Genomic DNA, 19,315 nt, shown 5'->3' on the forward strand with positions numbered 1-19,315 from the left:
CCTGGGGACCCGTTCCCAGGCTGTGCCCATCAAGTGGGCTCAGACATGGACTGATAGTGGCCCATGGAGACAATGGGACAACCATCTATACCATAAAGGTGCTTGTGGCTGGCTCGACCAGTCTGGATCCACGCCAGGCATTTCCCTGGTGGTCGCAGCGAGTGATGATGAGGGGTCTGCATTGACCCTTAGGCTGTCCCTCCCCATATCACTGACCTGTCTCAGGAGTCAGGACGACCTGAGACATCACATAATGCACACCCACTAAGGAGCCTTTGCCTCACCCACAAGGGCATGTCCAGCTTGGCTCGAACAGGGACCCCTTGGCTGGGCAAGGCTCAGATCTCCACCAAAGCCTGGTCTCTAGGCAGATGTCAGGGGAGGGTGGAGGAGCCAGCAGGGTCCTTTGAAGTGTGGAACCCGGGGCAACCGTAGTAATGTCCCTCTGAACGCTGCCCCATGGGAGGAAGCACCCAGGGCAACCTTAATGAGGGCACGACGCGGCACTGGGCCTTTCATCCTGCCCCTGGGGCCCCCAGTCGCAGGGCAAGGCACAGGGGTCTGAGTGGCCGGCCCCTCTAACCACCACAACCCCTGCCCTGGGGCACAGGCTTGGGAAATCAAAGATGCCTCCTGCAAGCACCAGAGGGCAGAGCTGAAGTTGGCAGAACGCTTCAAAGCCACGGCAGCCTTTTGCCAGCCCTTTATGGGGACACCAAGCATGGCCCAGGGCTGACTCAGCAGGACGTGCCCTTCAGAAGCTGAAGCTGTTCTCAAAGGGCTGGACAGGGGGTGGGGGAGGGAAGAGAGGAAGGAGAGGAGAAAGAAGACAGGCGGGGAGGAGGGAGAGGAAGCCTGGGGAGGGGAGGGGGCAGGAGGGTGACGGATTGAAGCATTGAGAATAATCCTGCAGCTTGGCCCTCTGGATCCTGGCACCCCAAGAAATTTGTTATTTTAGGGGTTTGTTGTTTGTTTTTTTGTTTTGGGGTCACATCTGGTGATGCTTAGGGCTTACTTCTGGCTCTGTACTCAGGGATCACTCCTCGTGGTGCTCAGGGGACCCTATGGGGTGCTGAGGATCAAACCCAGGCTAGCCCTGTGCAAGGCAAGCACCCTCCCCACTGTCCTATTGCTTCAGCCCCTAAGCAGGCTTCTGAAACCGGCCAGAAGCTTCCAGATTCTGGCACTGGTCCGAGATGCTGTCACTCCTGAGTTCCAGGAAGCCCAGGCACTTGAGAGCCATGCTGTCCACTCTGCTGGCCTCTGTCTCCCCCTGCTGGCGGGCCCATAGCAGCATCAAGGGTCCAGGGGCACCAGGAATGCTGGCTGAGAAGAGAAATGCATCCAACTGCCCTTAGCTCTGGGCTGTTTTCCAGAGGGAAGTCCTGGAGCGGGTCTTCAATAGTCACTGGATGTGGGGGTAGACAGCTATGGTGTGGCCAAGCTCAGACCAAGGGACAGCACTGCAGTGGCCACCTGTCCCCTTTACCCTGGATGGGAAGGAAGTAAGGCCATGCCTCCAAAGGTACAGGAACTTCCTTGTAGACCTCAGGCAGATACCAAGGGTGCTCCCACCCCGGTCCTCCCCATCATCGGTCTAGGAAGCCAAGAGCAGTGGCTACACTTTACGGTGGTCGGTGGCCCCTTTCCTTCCCAGGCAGGGGGCCATGGTCACCTTTGTGGGGTGCTCCATCTCCTAACAAGGCCTTCACCAGGAGACCCCCCCCAATATGGGGAAACCAGAGGGGTGTCCCAGCACAGCCACTGGAGGGCCCCAAACCCCAGGGCCAGTATAAGAAAAGCCAGAGCTGGAGCTCGGCGGCACCTGCTCTGCCACCGCTGGGAAGGGGCCATGTGGTAAGCAGCTGGCAGCACCAGAAGCTCAGCTCTACATGCAGGCTTGGGTTCCAACCTGGCCCTACTGCAGGGTCCTGAGTAGATCTCGGAATAGCCCAAACAAGCTGAAAGCACGGGCTGGAGTGATAGCGCAGCAAATAGGTATTTGCCTTATATGTGGCCAATCTGGCATCTCATATGGTTCCCCGAGTGATTCCTGAGCCAGGAGGAACCCCTGAGCACTGCCGGGGTGACCCAAACAAATAGCACAAATCCCGGAGACCACACTAGTTGTCCTCCAAAGTCCAAGGAAGGAGCACCACAGAATGGGCAGGAAGGGCAGAGTGGGAACTGGTGGCAATGGGCGTCCTTAACATAACTCCCACTCAGGGCTTTCGGTGCCAAGCTGTTGCATGACAGCGGAAGGCACAGCCGCGTAGCTCTCAAGACTCATCATCTTCACAGCCAGGAAAACCTCCAACTACATCAACCCTCTGGTCCCAAACCCTTATTCAAAACCGCCCCCAATCTCAGCTGGGCTCAGCAATAAACCAGTTCCCAGCTGTCTTCACCCCACACACAACAAAACAATTTCCAAAGGCAGATTTCCTAGGTGGACGGGGCTTCGCATCTATAGTTAGTTTTTGCAAACTCCTGTTTGAGAGAAGTGTGACGGCTGAGTGTGCAGAGCCCAGGAAGGGCTCAGGTGCCTCCTGGGTGAGGAAGGGGAGCCCATGGGGAGGGACCCCAGGCTCCCTCAGACACACACATAAAGCTCTTCGACTCAACAGGCTGCAGAGCACAGAATCCCCGTATGATCATGTTCACATTGCGGATGTCACAGGGGGGCTGAGTGTAGAGGGCGTCAGCAAGGGTGAGGAGGGGACTCCCATGCTTGGCGCCGTGTAAGCTGTGCACCCAATGAGCACTCAAGTCACTGAACGTATTTATTACAAGCAGGTTCCCTCTCCCACACTAGAAGGAAAATAGAACACTCCAAAACAACAACAACAACAACAACAACAAAAGCATCCCAAGACTAAAAGCAAGGAGGGGTCTATACCAGTGTTTTTCAACCTTTTTTGTGCAAAGGCACACTTTTTTCATGAAAAAGAATCATGAGGCAAACCACCATTAGAAAATGTTAAAAAGGGGCCGCAGAGATAGCACAGCAGTAGGGTATCTGCCTTGCCAGCGGCCAACCCAGGACCAACGGTGTTTGGAATCCCGGCATCCCATATGGTCCCCCGAGCCTGCCAGGAGCGATTTCTGAGCACAGAGCCAGGAGTAAGCCTTGAGCGCTGCTGGGTGTGACTCAAAACCCCTCAAAATAAAATAAAATAAAACTTAAAAGTTAAAAAAATTTAACTCTGTGCCTATATTGACTATATATAAAATAATTCTCTTGAATAGGAATCAAATAAAAACAAAGAAATTATTTTATAATTACTTTATTATGAGATAATAAAGTATTTTTATAATTGATAATATTTCTGTTTACTTACTCAGTGCGAAACTTGGGCCTGTTTAGCCCTGATTGGTCTAATTGTGAGCCGAAGCCGCATGTTACGAAGAAATTGGAATTTTTCCCACGACACACCAGATAATACATCACGGCTCACTAGTGTGCCGGGCACAGTGGTTGAAAAACGCTGGTCTATACAGTCTGGACAGGACAAGCGATTTACATGTTACAGACTTTCACAAAGCACATAAAACTGCACTATTTAATGTATTTCTCCATGAATTTTTTGTGAAATTCAGACCGCAGTGTATCATTCACGAATCTCTTGTCTTTCTTCTGGTCATCTACTCCCTTTGCACAGTTCTTGAAAACAACATCGTCGTCCCATCTAAAGGCAAACAGAATAGGTTTGCGGTCATTAGGGAGACGGGGACGATAGGTTGGGGGGTGGGTTGCCAGCAGAGGCTCAGCGCAACAGCACATCTCGCTGTACAATCTCTCAGACCCCCAACATGGGAGGTTTTAATGCCTGTTTTCAATCAGTTGTAAGCGAAAAGGACTCAGGTGGGTATGGCTGGTGAGTTGGTTGGAAGGAAACAGATTGTTTAGATTAGTTTTGGGTAAAGGCAAGGCCCCAGATGTGGTAGGTCATCAGCTGTTCAGTCACCAGCACCCTGTGGGCTGGAGGCAATAGAGGTCGTGTTCCAACAGAGGTTTTGGGTGGTCTGGGAGGGCTGTGTGTGGGTGCCTTGTAGGATCCCAGATGACAGGGCCCACACCTGGGAAAGCAGTGGGCCCACTAATCTGTCAGGACGACTGACTCCACATGTAAGCTTTTCTCCTTAGCTCCCCTGTCATCAGAACTAGGCTGTAAGACAGTAACAGTCACATTGGTGGGGCTAGTTCATGAGAGGACCTTGGTGTGAGCTGACACCCCCTTTCTTTAGGGTGGTATACAAGGTCCCCTGTGTGACTCCCAGAGTTCCATCATCTGTAGCCCCTTACCCACCCTCCTTTTCCTCTGGGTCTCACTGGGAGGGACTTGGAGAAACAGGACTTGGAGCTGAGTCAAGCGCCTATTCTTTGGGGGCCTCCCTTTCATTTCTTTCTTTCTTTCTTTCTTTCTTTCTTTCTTTCTTTCTTTCTTTCTTTCTTTCTTTCCTTTCCTTTCCTTTCCCTTTCTTCTTTTTCCTTCCTTCCTTCCTTCCTTCCTTCCTTCCTTCCTTCCTTCCTTCCTTCCTCCCTCCCTCCCTCCTTCTCTCCCTCCCTCCTTCCTTTCTTTTTCTTTCTTTCTTTCTTTCTTTCTTTCTTTCTTTCTTTCTTTCTTTCTTTCTTTCTTTCTTTCTTTCTTTCTTTCTTTCTTTCTTTCTTTCTTTCTTTCTCTTTCTCTCTCTCCTTCCTTCCTTCCTTCCTTCCTTCCTTCCTTCCTTCCTTCCTTCCTTCCTTCCTTCCTTCCTTCCTTCCTTCCTTCCTTCCTTCCCTCCCTCCCTCCCTCCCTCCCTCCCTCCCTCCCTCCCTCCCTCCCTCTCTCTCTCTTTCTTTCTTTATCTACAACTATCTTTCTTTATCTACAACTACTCCTCACCAGGCAGCAGAAGATGAGAAGACATAGGCCCGGGATGAGAGGGCAGAGACCCCAAGAGGGGACTTGTGCCGTGGAAGCCATGGACCCAGGCTTCTTTTCACTCTCCCAGGGACAATGCGGTTCTCTCAACTGTCACACTGAGTCAGGACTGCTGAGGGGAGGGGAGGGGAGGGGAGGAGAGGGGAGGGGAGGGGAGGGGAGGGGAGGGGAGAGGAGAGGAGAGGTGAGGGGAGGGGAGGGGAGGGGAGGGGAGGGGAGGGGAGGGGAGGGGAAAGGAGAGGAGAGGAGAGGTGAGGGGAGGGGAGGGGAGGGGAGGGGAGGGGAAGGGAGGAGAGGAGAGGAGAGGACCCCGTGTGATCTTATAAGCAGCTTTATCAGAGCCTTGAACCTCTGTCAGGAAAGATTTGAGGTGTTGATGAAAGAAGGTAGAAAAGGAGCTTCATGCCTCTGATGAAGGTGAATCCCTGTTGAAGGGAGTCCCCTGGAAAGTGAGGGGTGGTGGTATGGCTCTGTTCCCTAAAAGGTGGTAAGAAGGGGCTCGGGTCTCTGTCAGGGAGGATCAAGACTCCCGGGGCACTAGGCCCATGGGGAGAGGCAGAAGGGGCTCGCCCAGCCTTGCCTTTGTTCCAGGCCTTTCCCATTATGCTCTGCCTATAAGAGTGGGACCTTCCCCACACAACTCCCACCCCCCACTACTATGCTGGGTCTGAGCTGAGAAGACTGATCACGCCTGCTGAAAGGAGCCTTTCTTCCCATCTCTAAGGCCAAGGCGAGCTGTGGGCAGGCCGAGCGCAGCAGCACCTCACCTCCTTTTGACCTTGAAGCTGGCCTGAGGCTGCGAGGGGCCAGTGAGGTTGAGGAGAGGGTTTCCGCTCAGAATATTCTCCATGCGGATCCTTTCTTCTTCAGCTTTCTGTTCTTGCTCCTGCCAATAACAGAGGAGGAGAGGCGGGTTAGATCCAGAATCGACCTCATTACTCTCTGTGGAGATCACAGGTAAGGCCCAAGCTAAGTGCCTGGTCCTGACAGATTTCATGTTAGAAGGTTAGAGACTTGTGAGGGGATGGAGCAGGCATAGAAGTGACGGTTCTGGCTTTTTTTTCTGGAGCTCCCAGCTATGCACAGTGATACCAGGCAGGCAGGCGGCTTCACATTCACTATGAAGATCTGGCACTGTTCCAAGACGCCAGCCTGAAAACCCACAGTTACACTGTGAGTACCAAGCAGAGATGGGACGAGGGCCGTCTGGAAGCCCTTCCTTTCTTCACACTGCTCGGGACAGCTGGCAAGCAGGCGGCACTCCCAAGCCCAGGCTATAGGCCAGAACAGAGAGAGACACACACACACACACACACACACACACACACACACACACACACACACACACACACACACACACACACTCTCTCTCTCACTCCTTTGAGCACCATCTGCAGATTAGAGCAGTTCAAAAGAAGCAGGATGGCTCATAGGTCCGACCCTTAGCATCTGGGCCTCTACTATGGGCTCTATCCATGAGACTAACTAGTTTGAAAGAGGGATTTGGGGGACACCTCAAAAAACAGATATGAAATGTGGACTGAATCTGTTTGTTGATCAGTGTTGAGGAAAGTGCAAAAGGAACTTTTATATATTTGAGAGTGTAGAAAACTGTCTTCCTGAGAAAAATTACTGTAGTACTCTTGCATAAGGCAAGGGTTTCAAACTTAACTATATTGAAATAAATTCATCTGCTCATAAAAAAAAAAAGACATGAAACAAGAACAAAAAAAAAAAAATGAAATTGTCATTAACCCCAAGAAATACCAACACATTTTGTGCCCCCAAAATGAGATGAGACTCTCAAAAGTGCAAGCAGTTCTGAGTAAACTGTTTATCTTCACCATTTAAATTATCTTTCTGTGTTAACAAAGTAGAGCTGGAAGGTTCTCATCATCCTTGCGATCACTTAGAATTTTTAAAAATTATAAATCTTCACATAAAAATGGTACATATGGGGCTGGAGCTATAGTACTGCCAGTAGGACATTTGCCTTCAACGCAGCCAACCCAGATTCCATATCCAACATTCCAAATGGTACTCTAGCACCACCAGGAGTTATTCCTGAGTAACCCCTGAGCATGGCTGGGTATGACCCATTTATGGAGACAGATGCCAGATTTACTGGAGAGAGCACATTGGTATATATACTAATACAGAATCACTATTCTCTCTATATCTGGAACGTGAATATTATGGGTCAGTAATACCTAAATAAAAAAGACCAATAAGGGTGGGGAAGTAGTCAAGCTGGAACGTGGGGAAGCTCCAGGTTCAACTCCCAGCACCGCAAAACAATACAATACAAGTAAGTCTTGAGTGCATGGACGCAGAGGTTAAGTACTGACACGCTGGACTTTACCTTCCTGGCCTGTTCTTCAGCTCTTTCTTTTTTGATCTTCTCCAGCTCTGCAAGCAGAGCAGCAGTGTCGTCATCATCACTCTCCTCTTCAAAGTCCTCGTCTTCATCTTCCTCCTTAGAAAAGATGTTAGAGTGTTAACACAGAAAACACAGCCTTTCCAGAGAAACCCCCTTTACCAAATGGCTGGCACGCTCCAATTTTCCTGATATAAGCAGAATGAAAGTCAAACAACCAGGGGTGAAGACACAGGACAGCAGGCAGGGCACATGCCTTTAAACGGCTGACCCGGGTTCAATTGTCGGCAGACCACAGGGCCCACCCAGCCCCCACAGGGGTAAATCCTGAGTATCACTGTGTGTGATCCAAATCTATTCCTCCCCATCAAATCACAAACAATCCCCAAAGAAAAATGCTTAATGAAATAACATCACTGATGCCTTATTGAGACGAGAACACATAGGATCTATTACAAACTAGCTTTTAAGCTTGCATACTGAGGCAGTTTACATGTACAAATATTTTTTTTTGGGGGGGGGGTCACACCTGGCAGTGCTCAGGGGTTCCTCCTCCTGGCTCCACGCTCAGAAATCACTCCTGGCAGGCTCAGGGGACCGTTTGGGATGCCGGAATTCAAACCAATGACCTTCTGCATGAAAGGCAAACGCCTTACCTCCACGCTATCTCTCCGGCCCCTCACAAATATTGTTTTTAAACAGAAAAAGGAACATTCCTATGTAGTTACATAGTTTATTAACCTAAATCAAATAAATCTCTGTGCATCAATCAACTTTAAACTTGGATAATCCAAAGTACAAAGAAGAGCCTGACTTCGGAGAAGCAATTTTGGATGGGTAATCGCTAACCCTCACTGAACACTTGGCTGTCCATTTGTCCCACTCATCAAACCACACGCAAATGTAAGGCACCTGCAGTAAATGCCAGCACAGACATTTCGACTGGGTTTCTCAAAGCTGGTTCCTGGAATACAACTTAGCTCTGGAATGGAATGCCAACACTGTGACTAATCAAATGCTATCCATGAAAGGCCACACAAGTGGAGCCAGAGTAATAGCACAGCAGTAGGCATTTGCCTTGCATGTGGCCTACCCAGGATGGTCCTGGGTTTGATCACTAGCATCCCATATGGTCTCCCAAGCTGCCAGGAACAATTTCTGAGCACAGAGCTAGGAGTAACCCAAGTATGGCCAGGTGTGACCCAAAAACCAAACAAACAAAAAAACCACACAGGTCTTTTAACACAATGGGGTTCCTTCAGCGCTGACCCTAAAATGCTGCCCCTCAAGTTATTTCCCTTCATGCACACTGAGGCCAGGAAGCAGCCTGCATCTATGGAGGGAGCACCCCCACATCTACAAAAAACACTCCTGCCCCGACTGGAGACTGACCTCTGCAGGAAGGCACAGGGGACCTCCCTGGGGCTCGACGTATATGTGATATTTGGGGATGCATAATATAAAGTTCTCTGGAGATCAAATGACAGCTGTGTGGTTTAATCAACATAAAATAACATTTTTCGTTTTAAAATAAAATATAAATTAAGAAGAAAGGGAAGGGGCTGGAGAGATAGCATGGAGGTAAGGCGTTTGCCTTTCATGCAGAAGGTCATCGGTTTGAATCCTGGCGTCCTATATGGTACCCTGTGCCTGCCAGAAGCAATTTCTGAGCATGGAGCCAGGAATAACCCCTGAGCACTGCCGGTGTGACCCAAAAACCACACACTAAAAAAAAAAAGAAAAAAAAAAAAGAAGAAAGGGAAAAAGAAAGGATAGGGGCCAGGAGCCAAGTGGTCTGCTACACTGTTGGAGAAAAAAAAAAGACAGAACTAAATATCCAAGCCAAAGTCAATGATAATAAAATCACGAGACCTAAACTTAACCATCTAAACTTAAATGGGCCTGTTATACTGGCAAAGGGGCCAGGGGGCAAAGGGTGGTGGGATAGGATGCACTCTGGTATCATTGGTGGAGAGAGGTCGATACTGGTGGTGGGAATGGCCCTGATTCATTGTATATCTTAAATTCGATTATGAAGGACTTAGAAGATCACAACGGTTTTCAAAAAATATTAAATAGGCCCGGAGAGATAGCACAGCGGCGTTTGCCTTGCAAGCAGCCGATCCAGGACCAAAGGTGGTTGGTTCGAATCCCGGTGTCCCATAGGGTCCCCCGTGCCTGCCAGGAGCTATTTCTGAGCAGACAGCCAGGAGTCACCCCTGAGCACCGCCGGGTGTGGCCCAAAAACAAAAAAAAAAAAAAAAAAAAATTAAATAGAGGCAGGAATGATAGCACAGCAGTAGAGCATTTGTTTTGCACACAGCCAACCTGGGACTGACTTGGGGATCCCTGGCATCCCATATGGTCCCCTGAGCCTGCCAGAAGCGATCTCTGAGCACAGAGCCAGGAGTAACCCTTGAGCGCCACCAGGTGTGGCCCAAAATTAAAAAAAATTAAATATAAAGTTTTGGGGCCAGAGAGATAGTACGGTGCTTACCTTGCATGCAACACACCTGGGTTCAATCCCCAGCATCCTATGTGGTCCTTCAAGCTTCCAGGAGTAATTCCGGAGCCATCAGTAATCTCTGAGCATTGTCATATGTAGCCAAACTCTCAACTCCCCAAATAATAATAATAATAATAATAATAATAATAATAATAATAATAATAATAATAATAATAATAAATTAGCACTGAAGGCCAGAGAGATAGCATAGTGGTAGGGCATTTGTCTTGCATGTGGCTGACATGCATCTCGGCATCCCATATGGTCCCCCAGCCTGCAAAGGGTCGATTTCTGTGTGCAGAGTCAAGAGTGACCCCTGAGCACCACTGGTGTGGCCCCAAAACCAATCAGTCAATCAATCAAGTTAAAAAATTAGAACTGAAGTTAGAGCTATACTTGAGCAATAATTACAGATAAATATAGGTCACTAAACAAAATAAAAGAGGAAATGTGAAGAACCAGTCATATGGATAAAGTGGCAGAAGAAAACAAAACCTACATCTGTGAGCGGGTCATCCGCATCAAGGTTGGCAGCGGGAATCTGATCGAGCCGGGGCTTCTTTGACACTGAAGAAGAGGTTGTATGCTCTGGGGAAAGAAATACATGGAATTTACCTTACTGAAACAAATAGTGCATTTCTACAGACATTTTAGGGCCCCAAGGACACAGAAGTAAGATTCAAGCATCTCTACATCTGGGATCACAAATAGTGGCCAGCAAGTCAGCGCTTGGAAAACATTTGTAGAAGGGACCAGTAGGTGTTAACAGAGAAACTACAGGCATTCTCAGGAAACACAGGGATGCTCACTTGCTCCCATGCTCAGAGGATAAATTAAATGCCACAACTGATGGCCCTGACATGTTTCAATAGCAGTGACAAGGGGACACCAACAGCACCAGGCACCATGGGGACAACTATGTCTGGCTGCTAGAAACAAAGGCTGCCTATCAGCCAGTTCCTTCTTTCTCTGTGCACATCAACACAGAGCTGGACGGACACCACCTATCCACTGTTCATCAGAAAGGGCTACTGGTCACCAATCACTGATCACATGCAAGAACATTGGGTTCCAATTAGCCCATGAAAGGAGAAGTACAATCAAGATTATTTCAGGAGAGAGATACCTCGAGCTGGACGGTCTCTATTCTTCTCTCTGGCTGCAGCACGTTCTCTCTCCTCCAGCTCTCTCCGGAAGTCGCGGTTCCGAACCTCTTCAGGGGCATCCTGGGTAGCTTGTCTAAAGCAAAGACAAACCAAGACAAATTGGGAAGACAATTTCATAAGTAGCTACTGGAGGCATCAAACATCTCAACCCTAGTCTGAGAGTTACTAAGATGCATCTTTATAACATTCCCAATGTTTCAAGAAATCCGAAAGAAATAACACATTTGGGGCCGAAGAGAGAGCATGGAGGTAAGACGTTTGCCTTTCATGCAGAAAGACGGTGGTTCGAATCCCGGCATCCATATAGTCCCCTGAGCCTGCCAGGGGAAATTTCTGAGCATGGAGGAGCCAGGAGTAACCTCTGAGCACTGCCGGGTGTGACCCAAAAGCCAAAAAAAAAGAAAGAAAGAAAGAAAGAGAGAAAGAAAGAAGAAAGAAAGAAAGAAAGAAAGAAAGAAAGAAAGAAAGAAAGAAAGAAAGAAAGAAAGAAAGAAAGAAAGAAAGAAAGAAAGAAAGAAAGAAAGAAATCACACATTTTCCTAATTAAGGCAGCACACTGAAAAGCTGATTTTTTTTTTTTTTGTTAGCATGTCAATTCAGGGCTACTACAGTAACATCTCCTATCAATTAATGCTGAGAGTGTAATGTCCCTGAAGTAATAAGTAATTTCTGCTTAGGAATATCTGGTAGCACTTCAAAAATCCTAAATCTTAACTTTAGTGTTAAATGCACTGTGGCACTCTAATGCCATGAAAATCATCATTCAAGGGCTATGATTAGACATGCTCTAGCCCATGACCCTATCACTGAACACACTGGGATTTTGTGACCTTCCCCAAGTTCATTACCTGTATTTTATCTTTGTATGAGAAGGTAGGTCTCTACTTGAATATTGCTTCGAGAGTTGGCTCAGATCCCCTTCTCCTTTCCCTCTCCCACCCCTGGCGGGTTCAAATGTTGGCCTTGCTGCGGTCGTCATCTTTTAGACGCTGAGAAAGAGAGGACCAAGTGATGTTCAATGTGCCAGACTCATTGTGCCTATCCTCTGAAAGCATTTCCTACTACAGCCAACAAATGTTCCTTAAATGGATGCTACTTCCTCAGCAGCTCTGACAGCACCCACACTCAGTTTGTGTCCTCCTTCTCTGTCCCCCACCCCATTCATTACTGCACTGGACTGGGGATGTGGGTGGGGTATGGGGGTGGAATAGTTCCAACAGGGCTTAGAACCACTAAGACTTGCAGAACCCTGTTCTGCCTGCCTTGCCTAAGCATTGCAGTCCTCCCAACTTAGCTGGGGGATGAGATTCGTGATGAGTGGCTGATGATAAAACTCCCTGGGGCCGGAGAGATAGCATGGAGGTAAGGCGTTTGCCTTGCATGCAGAAGCGTGATGGTTTGAATCCCAGCATCCCATATGGTCCCCTGAGCCTGCCAGGAGAGATTTCTGAGAGTAGAGCCAGGAGGAACCGCTGAGCATTGCCGGATGTGACCCGAGATCAAGCAAACAAAACCCTCCCTGAATATAATTGGAAAACACAGGCACACCAAGCAGACACACGAGACTGCAGAGATCGGACACACATCCCGAAAGGAACCCACGGGACTGTAGAGATCGAACACACACACACACACACACACACATACATAGAACACAGACACACACGCACACACCGAAAGGAACCCACGGGACTATAGAGATTGGACACACACACCCCCCGAAAGGAACCCATGGGACTGCAGAGATGAGACAAACACACACACAGACACATAGGACACACACACACACAGGACACACAGACATAGGACACACACACACAGAGGACACACACACACATCCCGAAAGGAACCCACGGGACTGCAGGGACACACACACACACAGGACACACACACACACCCCGAAAGGAACCCACGGGATTGCAGGGACACACACACACAGGACACAAACACACCCCCCCCAAAAGGAACCCACTGGACTGCAGGGACACACACACACAGGACACACACACACCCTGAAAGGAACCCATGGGACTGCAGGGACACACACACACACAGGACACACACACACCGAAAGGAACCCACGGGACTGCAGGGACACACACACACATAGGACACACACACACAGGACACACACACACCCCAAAAGGAACACATTGGACTGCAGGGACACACACACAGGACACACACACACCCTGAAAGGAACCCACGGGACTGCAGGGACACACACACACACACACACACACACGTAGGACACACACACACCCCAAAAGGAACCCACTGGACTGTAGGGACACACACACACATAGGACACACACACCCTGAAAGGAACCCACGGGACTGCAGGGACACACACACACATAGGACACACACACACATAGGACACACACACACCCCAAAAGGAACCCACTGGACTGCAGGGACACACACACAGACACATAGGACACACATACACAGGACACACACACACACACCCCAAAAGGAACCCACTGGACTGTAGGCACACACATACACACACATAGGACATACACACCCTGAAAGGAACCCATGGGACTGCAGGGACACACACACACACATAGGACACACAGACACACAGACACACACACACATCCTGAAAGGAACCCACGGGACTGCAGGGACACACACACACACACACACACGTAGGACACACACACACCCCAAAAGGAACCCACTGGACTGTAGGGACACACACACACATAGGACACACACACCCTGAAAGGAACCCACGGGATTGCAGGGACACACACACACATAGGACACACACACACATAGGACACACACACCCCCCAAAAGGAACCCACTGGACTGCAGGGACACACACACACACAGACACATAGGACACACATACACAGGACACACACACACACACCCCAAAAGGAACCCACTGGACTGTAGGCACACACATACACACACATAGGACATACACACCCTGAAAGGAACCCATGGGACTGCAGGGACACACACACACACATAGGACACACAGACACACAGACACACACACACATCCCGAAAGGAACCCACGGGACTGCAGGGACACACACACACACACACACACACACACACACAGACACACAAACACCTCCTATAGCCCCCTAGAGAGCAACAGCCTTTCCCGCCACCCCCGAGCCGGGGCCCATCCGCCCTCCCCGCCTCCCGCCCCGGGCCCACCGACCAACCCCCCCCGTCACCGCGTCTCACCCGCACGCCGCCCCGCCGCCCCGCAGCCGCGATCCTCTCCCGCGCCGGGGCCGGAGGAGCGCCCGGGGCCCGCTGCAGCCCGCCTAGGCCGACAAAGCACCGCTCCGCGGGCTCCGAGTGTCACACGGCGGCCATAGCTGCGGCGCGCTCCCAAGAGTCCTTTGCGCGGAGTCACGACCCGGAAGCAGACGCCCAACCGGGGGTCCGAGCCAATAGGAGCGCGCCGTTGGCGGAAGTGGGCGTGGCCCGGGCCGGGGGCGGGCCCGGAACGGCCCAGGGGGCGGGCGTTTGAAATCGGTGCTTTGGAGTCGACCCCGCGGCTCTTCGTTCTCCCCGCCCGGGCCCCCGGCTTCGGGTCCGCGCCCGCCCGCGCCTCGGGGACCCCCCGCCCGGCTTCGGCCATTGCGGCTCGGCCTCTGCGTGGACTCCCGGGGAGCCCCCGGCTTGAGCCAGAGAGCCTCGCGGATCCCGACCCAACTGTTGAGTCGCTCCACCAGGGCCCAGGCCCAGGCCCGTCGGGCCCTTGATGGGGCGTTTTGGAAGGAAGAAGCCAGGCCCCCCAATGTCTCGGGGCCCGCCTCGAGCTCTCTCCAGGTACCAATTCCCGTGCAAATATTCGCCCTGCCCGGCTTTGGGGTCGGCTGCAGCAGGCGTGGTGGTTGTTGGTTGTTCTTGGGAAGACCCCCCAAAAATGAAAAGGATTCCTCACAAGTAATAATGAGGAGGATAATAATGGGGGCCAAAGAGATGGCATCGAGGTGTAGGAAGTTTGCCTGGCATGCATGAAGATGGGGGTTCGAATCCCATATGGCATCTCATGGGGTCCCCCCACCCACCCCCTTGAGCCTGCCAGAAGAGGTTTCTTGGGTGTTTCTTGGGTGTAGTAGAACCAGGAGGAACCCCTGAGCGCTGCCAAATGGGACCCCACAACTAAAAATTATAATAGGAAAAAACGCCCTCATCCCCAGGAGCGCCCCAGTAAGGTGCCACCCATCCCTGCTCCTGGGGACCCTGCTGGAAATAAAACTAAAAATAATAATAATAATAATAATAGGAAAAAATTGCCCTCTCGCCCCCAGGAGCCCCCCAATAAGGTGCCACCCATCCCTGCCCCTGGGACCCTGCTGGGATGGAGGGTCACCCCCCACCCATCCTTTGGCAGCTCCCTAAGGTTCCAGGCCGCTCCGCCCCACTCCGAACGTTGAGCGTGCCAGGCCCAACGGTGTCAGGCCCACCGGTCGCTCGGGACTCTGATGGGTCGCACGGGGTTAAGTTGGAACGTGGCCCGTGACCCAGGCCCAGAGAACGCTGCCCACCCCATCTCCGACCCCCTAGTCAGGCTTGTGGCCACCCCTTGGCCCACGATGTCTCCCCATAGCCACACCCCCGCTCTCAGCTTTAATCCATGGCCCTTGGCTCAAACGCCCCTCTCTTCAGCTCTCCCCCACCCCCAAACTTGATGGGTAGAAAAGAAGCGGGAGGAGGAAACCCAGATCAAAAACAAGACATCACCTTGGGAACAATGGCCCTGATATTCCACTCCTCCTCTGCAGGGTCGCTTGCCTACCCTAGCACGCTGTCCGTGAGGTGTTTGCAGGCCACAGACGCCTGGACCCCCCCAGATCTCTGACACCTCGCAGTTCCCTGCCCAGATTCCCAAGCATCTCCCTTCAGCCCAGCCAGACCTCATCTCTGCTGCTGCCAGTCGTCCCGGCCCGGTTACCGTCCAGTCCAGTCCAGTCCAGTCCAGTCCGGCTCTACCTCTCTGTCCCCAACAGTGTGAAAAGGGCATCTTTTGAGATCCTCCCCATAAAGTTGTCCTGCTGATTTTAGTGAATGACTGCTTGTGTTTTAAAACAGTCTCCGTTAACAGTACTTGGAAGGGGGATGTTGGCTCTCGTGATGATTAATCTTTTTTTTATTATTATTGTCTATCTTCCTATATTAGAACATAAGTTCCAGCAAAGCAGGAACCTTGTCTGTCTTGCTCACTGGTGCACCCTACCCTCTGCATGTAGGACAGTGCCTGGCACATGATAGGTTCTGAGTAAGTATTTGTGGAGTGAATGAGTGATTGGTGAAGTGAGGGTGAAGTGATAATGGCAGGACAGGACAGCTCCCCTGGTCCTAGGTCCCAGCTGCCCAGATATGACCCCAGCCTTTAACTCCTAACTCCAAGTCTACGGATGGTCCCCTGGAGCTTTATAAACAACATGCCATGTCATCAATATGTGAAATTAGAAGCTTCCACCACGTCAACCACCTGAGTGTTGTTAGAAGAAACAAAACGAAAACGTAAGAAAATGGAGCAATAGCATAGCAGGTAGGGCATTTGCCCTGCATGTGGCCGACCCGGGTTTGATCCCTGGCGTCCCATATGGTCCCCTGAGCCTGCCAGGAAGGATTTCTGAGTGCAGAATCAGTAGTAACCCCTGAGCACTGCCCAGTATGGCCCCAAAACTAACACACACACACACACACACACACACACACACACACACACACACACACACACACACACACACACACACATAGAATGCTTTTGAGTTACAGGGATGAACACGTAAGAAAAAGAAATGGCATAACTATTGGCTTTATCCTATTACCTGCTTTTTGCCTTTTCTGGCGATATCCATGTCTATGCTCCCAAGAATCATTTCTGGATTCCAGCACTGCAGTGGTGTGGCTGGGCCCTGAGTCTCACTTGACCACTTCCCATTTCCCCCCTGCAGCAGCAGCAGTAGTATGTCTCATGCCCCCTTATTCTCCACTGCTCTTCTGTTCTCTTTGCCAGGGGCAAAGGAGTCTTGCTCTTCATTAATGGCCACCCGGAGATACCCCAAACTTTGGAATCATCTCTGTGCCCTTGCTAGAAGGGAGGAGGCCTGAATTCCATTTCCTCTCTCTAACATCCTTACCCTTATGCCATAGTATGTGTGAGCCTTAAAAAATGCTCCTAGGGGGCCGACGCGGTGGCGCTAGAGGTAAGGTGTCTGCCTTGCAAGCGCTAGCCAAGGATCAGGACTGTGGTTCGATCCCCCAGCGTCCCATATGGTCCCCCCAAGCCAGGGGCAATTTCTGAGCTCTTAGCCAGGAGTAACCCCTGAGCATCAAAAGGGTGTGGCCCGAAAAATCAAAAAAAAAAAAGTGCTCCTAGTTTTCATATGACAAAAGTAGTATTTTCATTCAACTTGAAAAAAATGCATTGATGTAATCATTGTGACTGCAAAACTGATTATTTTTATGATAAGGGTGTATTATAGAACACGCCTAGCTTCATAGGATATGCAACATTATGTCCAGTTGAATTAACTGCCCCAAAGGAGGGGAGGAAATTTAAGACATTTAAGACATACAGTGTGGTTTGTAAAGACCCTTTTATTCAGACACAATGCCTTAGTTTTGACAATTTTTAAAATATATGAGTTTAATTTGAGGGCTGAAAAGATAGTATAGCAGGTAGGGCACTTGCCTTGCTCCCAGCTGACCCAGGTTACATCTCCAGCACCCCATATGGTGGTCCCTAAGCACTACCAGGAATATTTAAGTGCAGAGCCAGGAGTAACCCCTGAGCATCACTGGTGTGGCAAGCCAAAAAGAAAATATTTTTAAATAAAATATCAGTTTAATTTTATAGTATTGGGTGACAAAAAACAAGATAAGAAATGCATGCTGGAGGGGCCAGGGAGATGGCTGAGGGCGACAGCACATATTCTGGGTAGCATCTCCCGAATCATGTGCTTCCCAGGTCCTGCCTGCCATGAGGACCATGTGTGGCCCCCCCTTTCGTGTGCAGAATAATAATAATGTCACTGCTTGGTGAGCAGGTTCATGTTGCCACCAGCAGTGACTCCAATCACATGCAGAAGAACTGAATGAGGACTGTTGAAACTATTGTAAAAGGACAAATGCGGGGCCAGAGAGATAGCATGGAGGTAGTATTTTGCCTTGCATGCAGAAGGACAGTGGTTCGAATTCCGGCATCCCATATGGTCCCCTGAGCCAGGAGGAACCCTTGAGTGTTGCCGGATGTGACCCCCCCCAAAAAAAAAAAAAAAAAGAAAAGAAAAAGGACAAATGCATACACAGGCCATTTAGGAAGGATCATTTCAATAGAGACCCTCATGGAGACTCAGGCACCCCATTGAGAAGCAGAAGGAACCACATCACTCCTGGGGGTCAGACCGGCATCAATATCACCAAAAACATGTGACCAGAGACAGTTGGGGGTTTGGGTAAACTTGCCTTGCATGCTGCGAGCCCCATTGCTTAGATCTCCAGCACCATCAAGAGTCACTCTTTTTTTTTTTTTTTTTTTTGGTTTTTTGGACCACACCCGTTTGATGCTGCTCAGGGGTTACTCCTGGCTATGCGCTTAGAAATCCTACCTGGCTTGGGGGGACCATATGGGACGCCGGGGGATCAAACCGCGGTCCGTTTCCTGGCTAGCGCTTGCAAGGCAGACACCTTACCTCTAGCGCCACCTCACCGGCCCCTCAAGGGTCACTCTTGAGCATAAACCTAGAGGCAAGAATAGCGCCCTACCCCCACCCAAATTAAGGCTCTGGTGGCTGAATTTGGGGCACGGTGAGAAGGCTGGAGTGTTCAGTGACCCCTCCCAGGTGGCCCCTTTTTACCTGTTTTCTGCTGGGCCGCGTGTCTTCCCCGAGGTTTGTGGCCATCCTCCCTGCTTTGCTAGGCAGCTCCCTGCCCCCTGCAGTCCCCATTTGGGCTGCTGTGTTACTTGATTCTCTCTGTACTCCTTGGCAGGTTCTCTGCCCCTCCCTGCAGAGCATCCATGCTCTCCAGGGCCTGAGCATTTGCCTTGCTGGGGGTGTGGTCAGGCATCTCACCTGATGCCTGGTACCAGGACACCTTTTCCAAATGGCTGAATGACGAATAAATGAATGAATGAACTTGAAGAGAAGAAGAATGCTTTCGGACACAAATATCAAAGTTATTGCCTCAATATTGTTTGAACTTTAAATAGGGAGATAAAAGGAACTTATGTCCCACTAGTCAGGGCCAGGTATCAAGTGAAGATAGGACAGGCCTGTCTCAAAGACCCTTTCTTCCCAGGCAAGATTGCTGTGGAAAAGCATGTGGTGGTCAGGCACCATCCCAG

The 19,315-nt window shown here is 50.4% G+C and overlaps 1 protein-coding gene across 2 annotated transcripts; it reads right to left on the minus strand.

Annotated features, from left to right (window-relative positions):
• Nucleotides 1-3,159: 3,159 nt before the first annotated feature.
• CWC15 (CWC15 spliceosome associated protein homolog) lies at nucleotides 3,160-14,349 on the minus strand. Of its 2 annotated transcripts, none has more exons than XM_049778589.1 (7): nucleotides 14,191-14,349; nucleotides 11,823-11,963; nucleotides 10,935-11,047; nucleotides 10,308-10,396; nucleotides 7,288-7,398; nucleotides 5,693-5,811; nucleotides 3,160-3,689 (listed from the first exon to the last, which is right to left on the minus strand). In XM_049778589.1, exons 2-7 carry the CDS (start codon nucleotides 11,951-11,953, stop codon nucleotides 3,560-3,562), a joined length of 693 nt encoding a protein of 230 aa, XP_049634546.1. In that variant the 5' UTR covers nucleotides 11,954-11,963; nucleotides 14,191-14,349; the 3' UTR covers nucleotides 3,160-3,559. The 2 variants fall into 2 exon arrangements, with proteins under 2 accessions (XP_049634546.1, XP_049634545.1); XM_049778588.1 differs by having other exon boundaries at nucleotides 3,161-3,689; nucleotides 7,288-7,401.
• Between the last annotated feature and the right edge of the window lie 4,966 nt (nucleotides 14,350-19,315).

This window comes from Suncus etruscus, chromosome 8 (assembly GCF_024139225.1).
Source record: "Suncus etruscus isolate mSunEtr1 chromosome 8, mSunEtr1.pri.cur, whole genome shotgun sequence".
Taxonomy (NCBI): Eukaryota; Metazoa; Chordata; class Mammalia; order Eulipotyphla; family Soricidae; genus Suncus; species Suncus etruscus.

What these genes read in the sequence shown, in the direction of transcription:
- CWC15 (XM_049778588.1), bottom strand. Translation starts at nt 11,953, where the DNA reads ATGACGACCGCAGCAAGGCCAACATTTGAACCCGCCAGGGGTGGGAGA. An exon ending in CGGATGACCCGCTCACAGAT is followed by an intron (nt 7,402 to 10,307) that starts GTAGGTTTTGTT and finishes ATCTTTTCTAAG; the next exon opens with GAGGAAGATGAAGACGAGGA. An exon ending in CTGAAGAACAGGCCAGGAAG is followed by an intron (nt 5,812 to 7,287) that starts GTAAAGTCCAGC and finishes TGTTATTGGCAG; the next exon opens with GAGCAAGAACAGAAAGCTGA.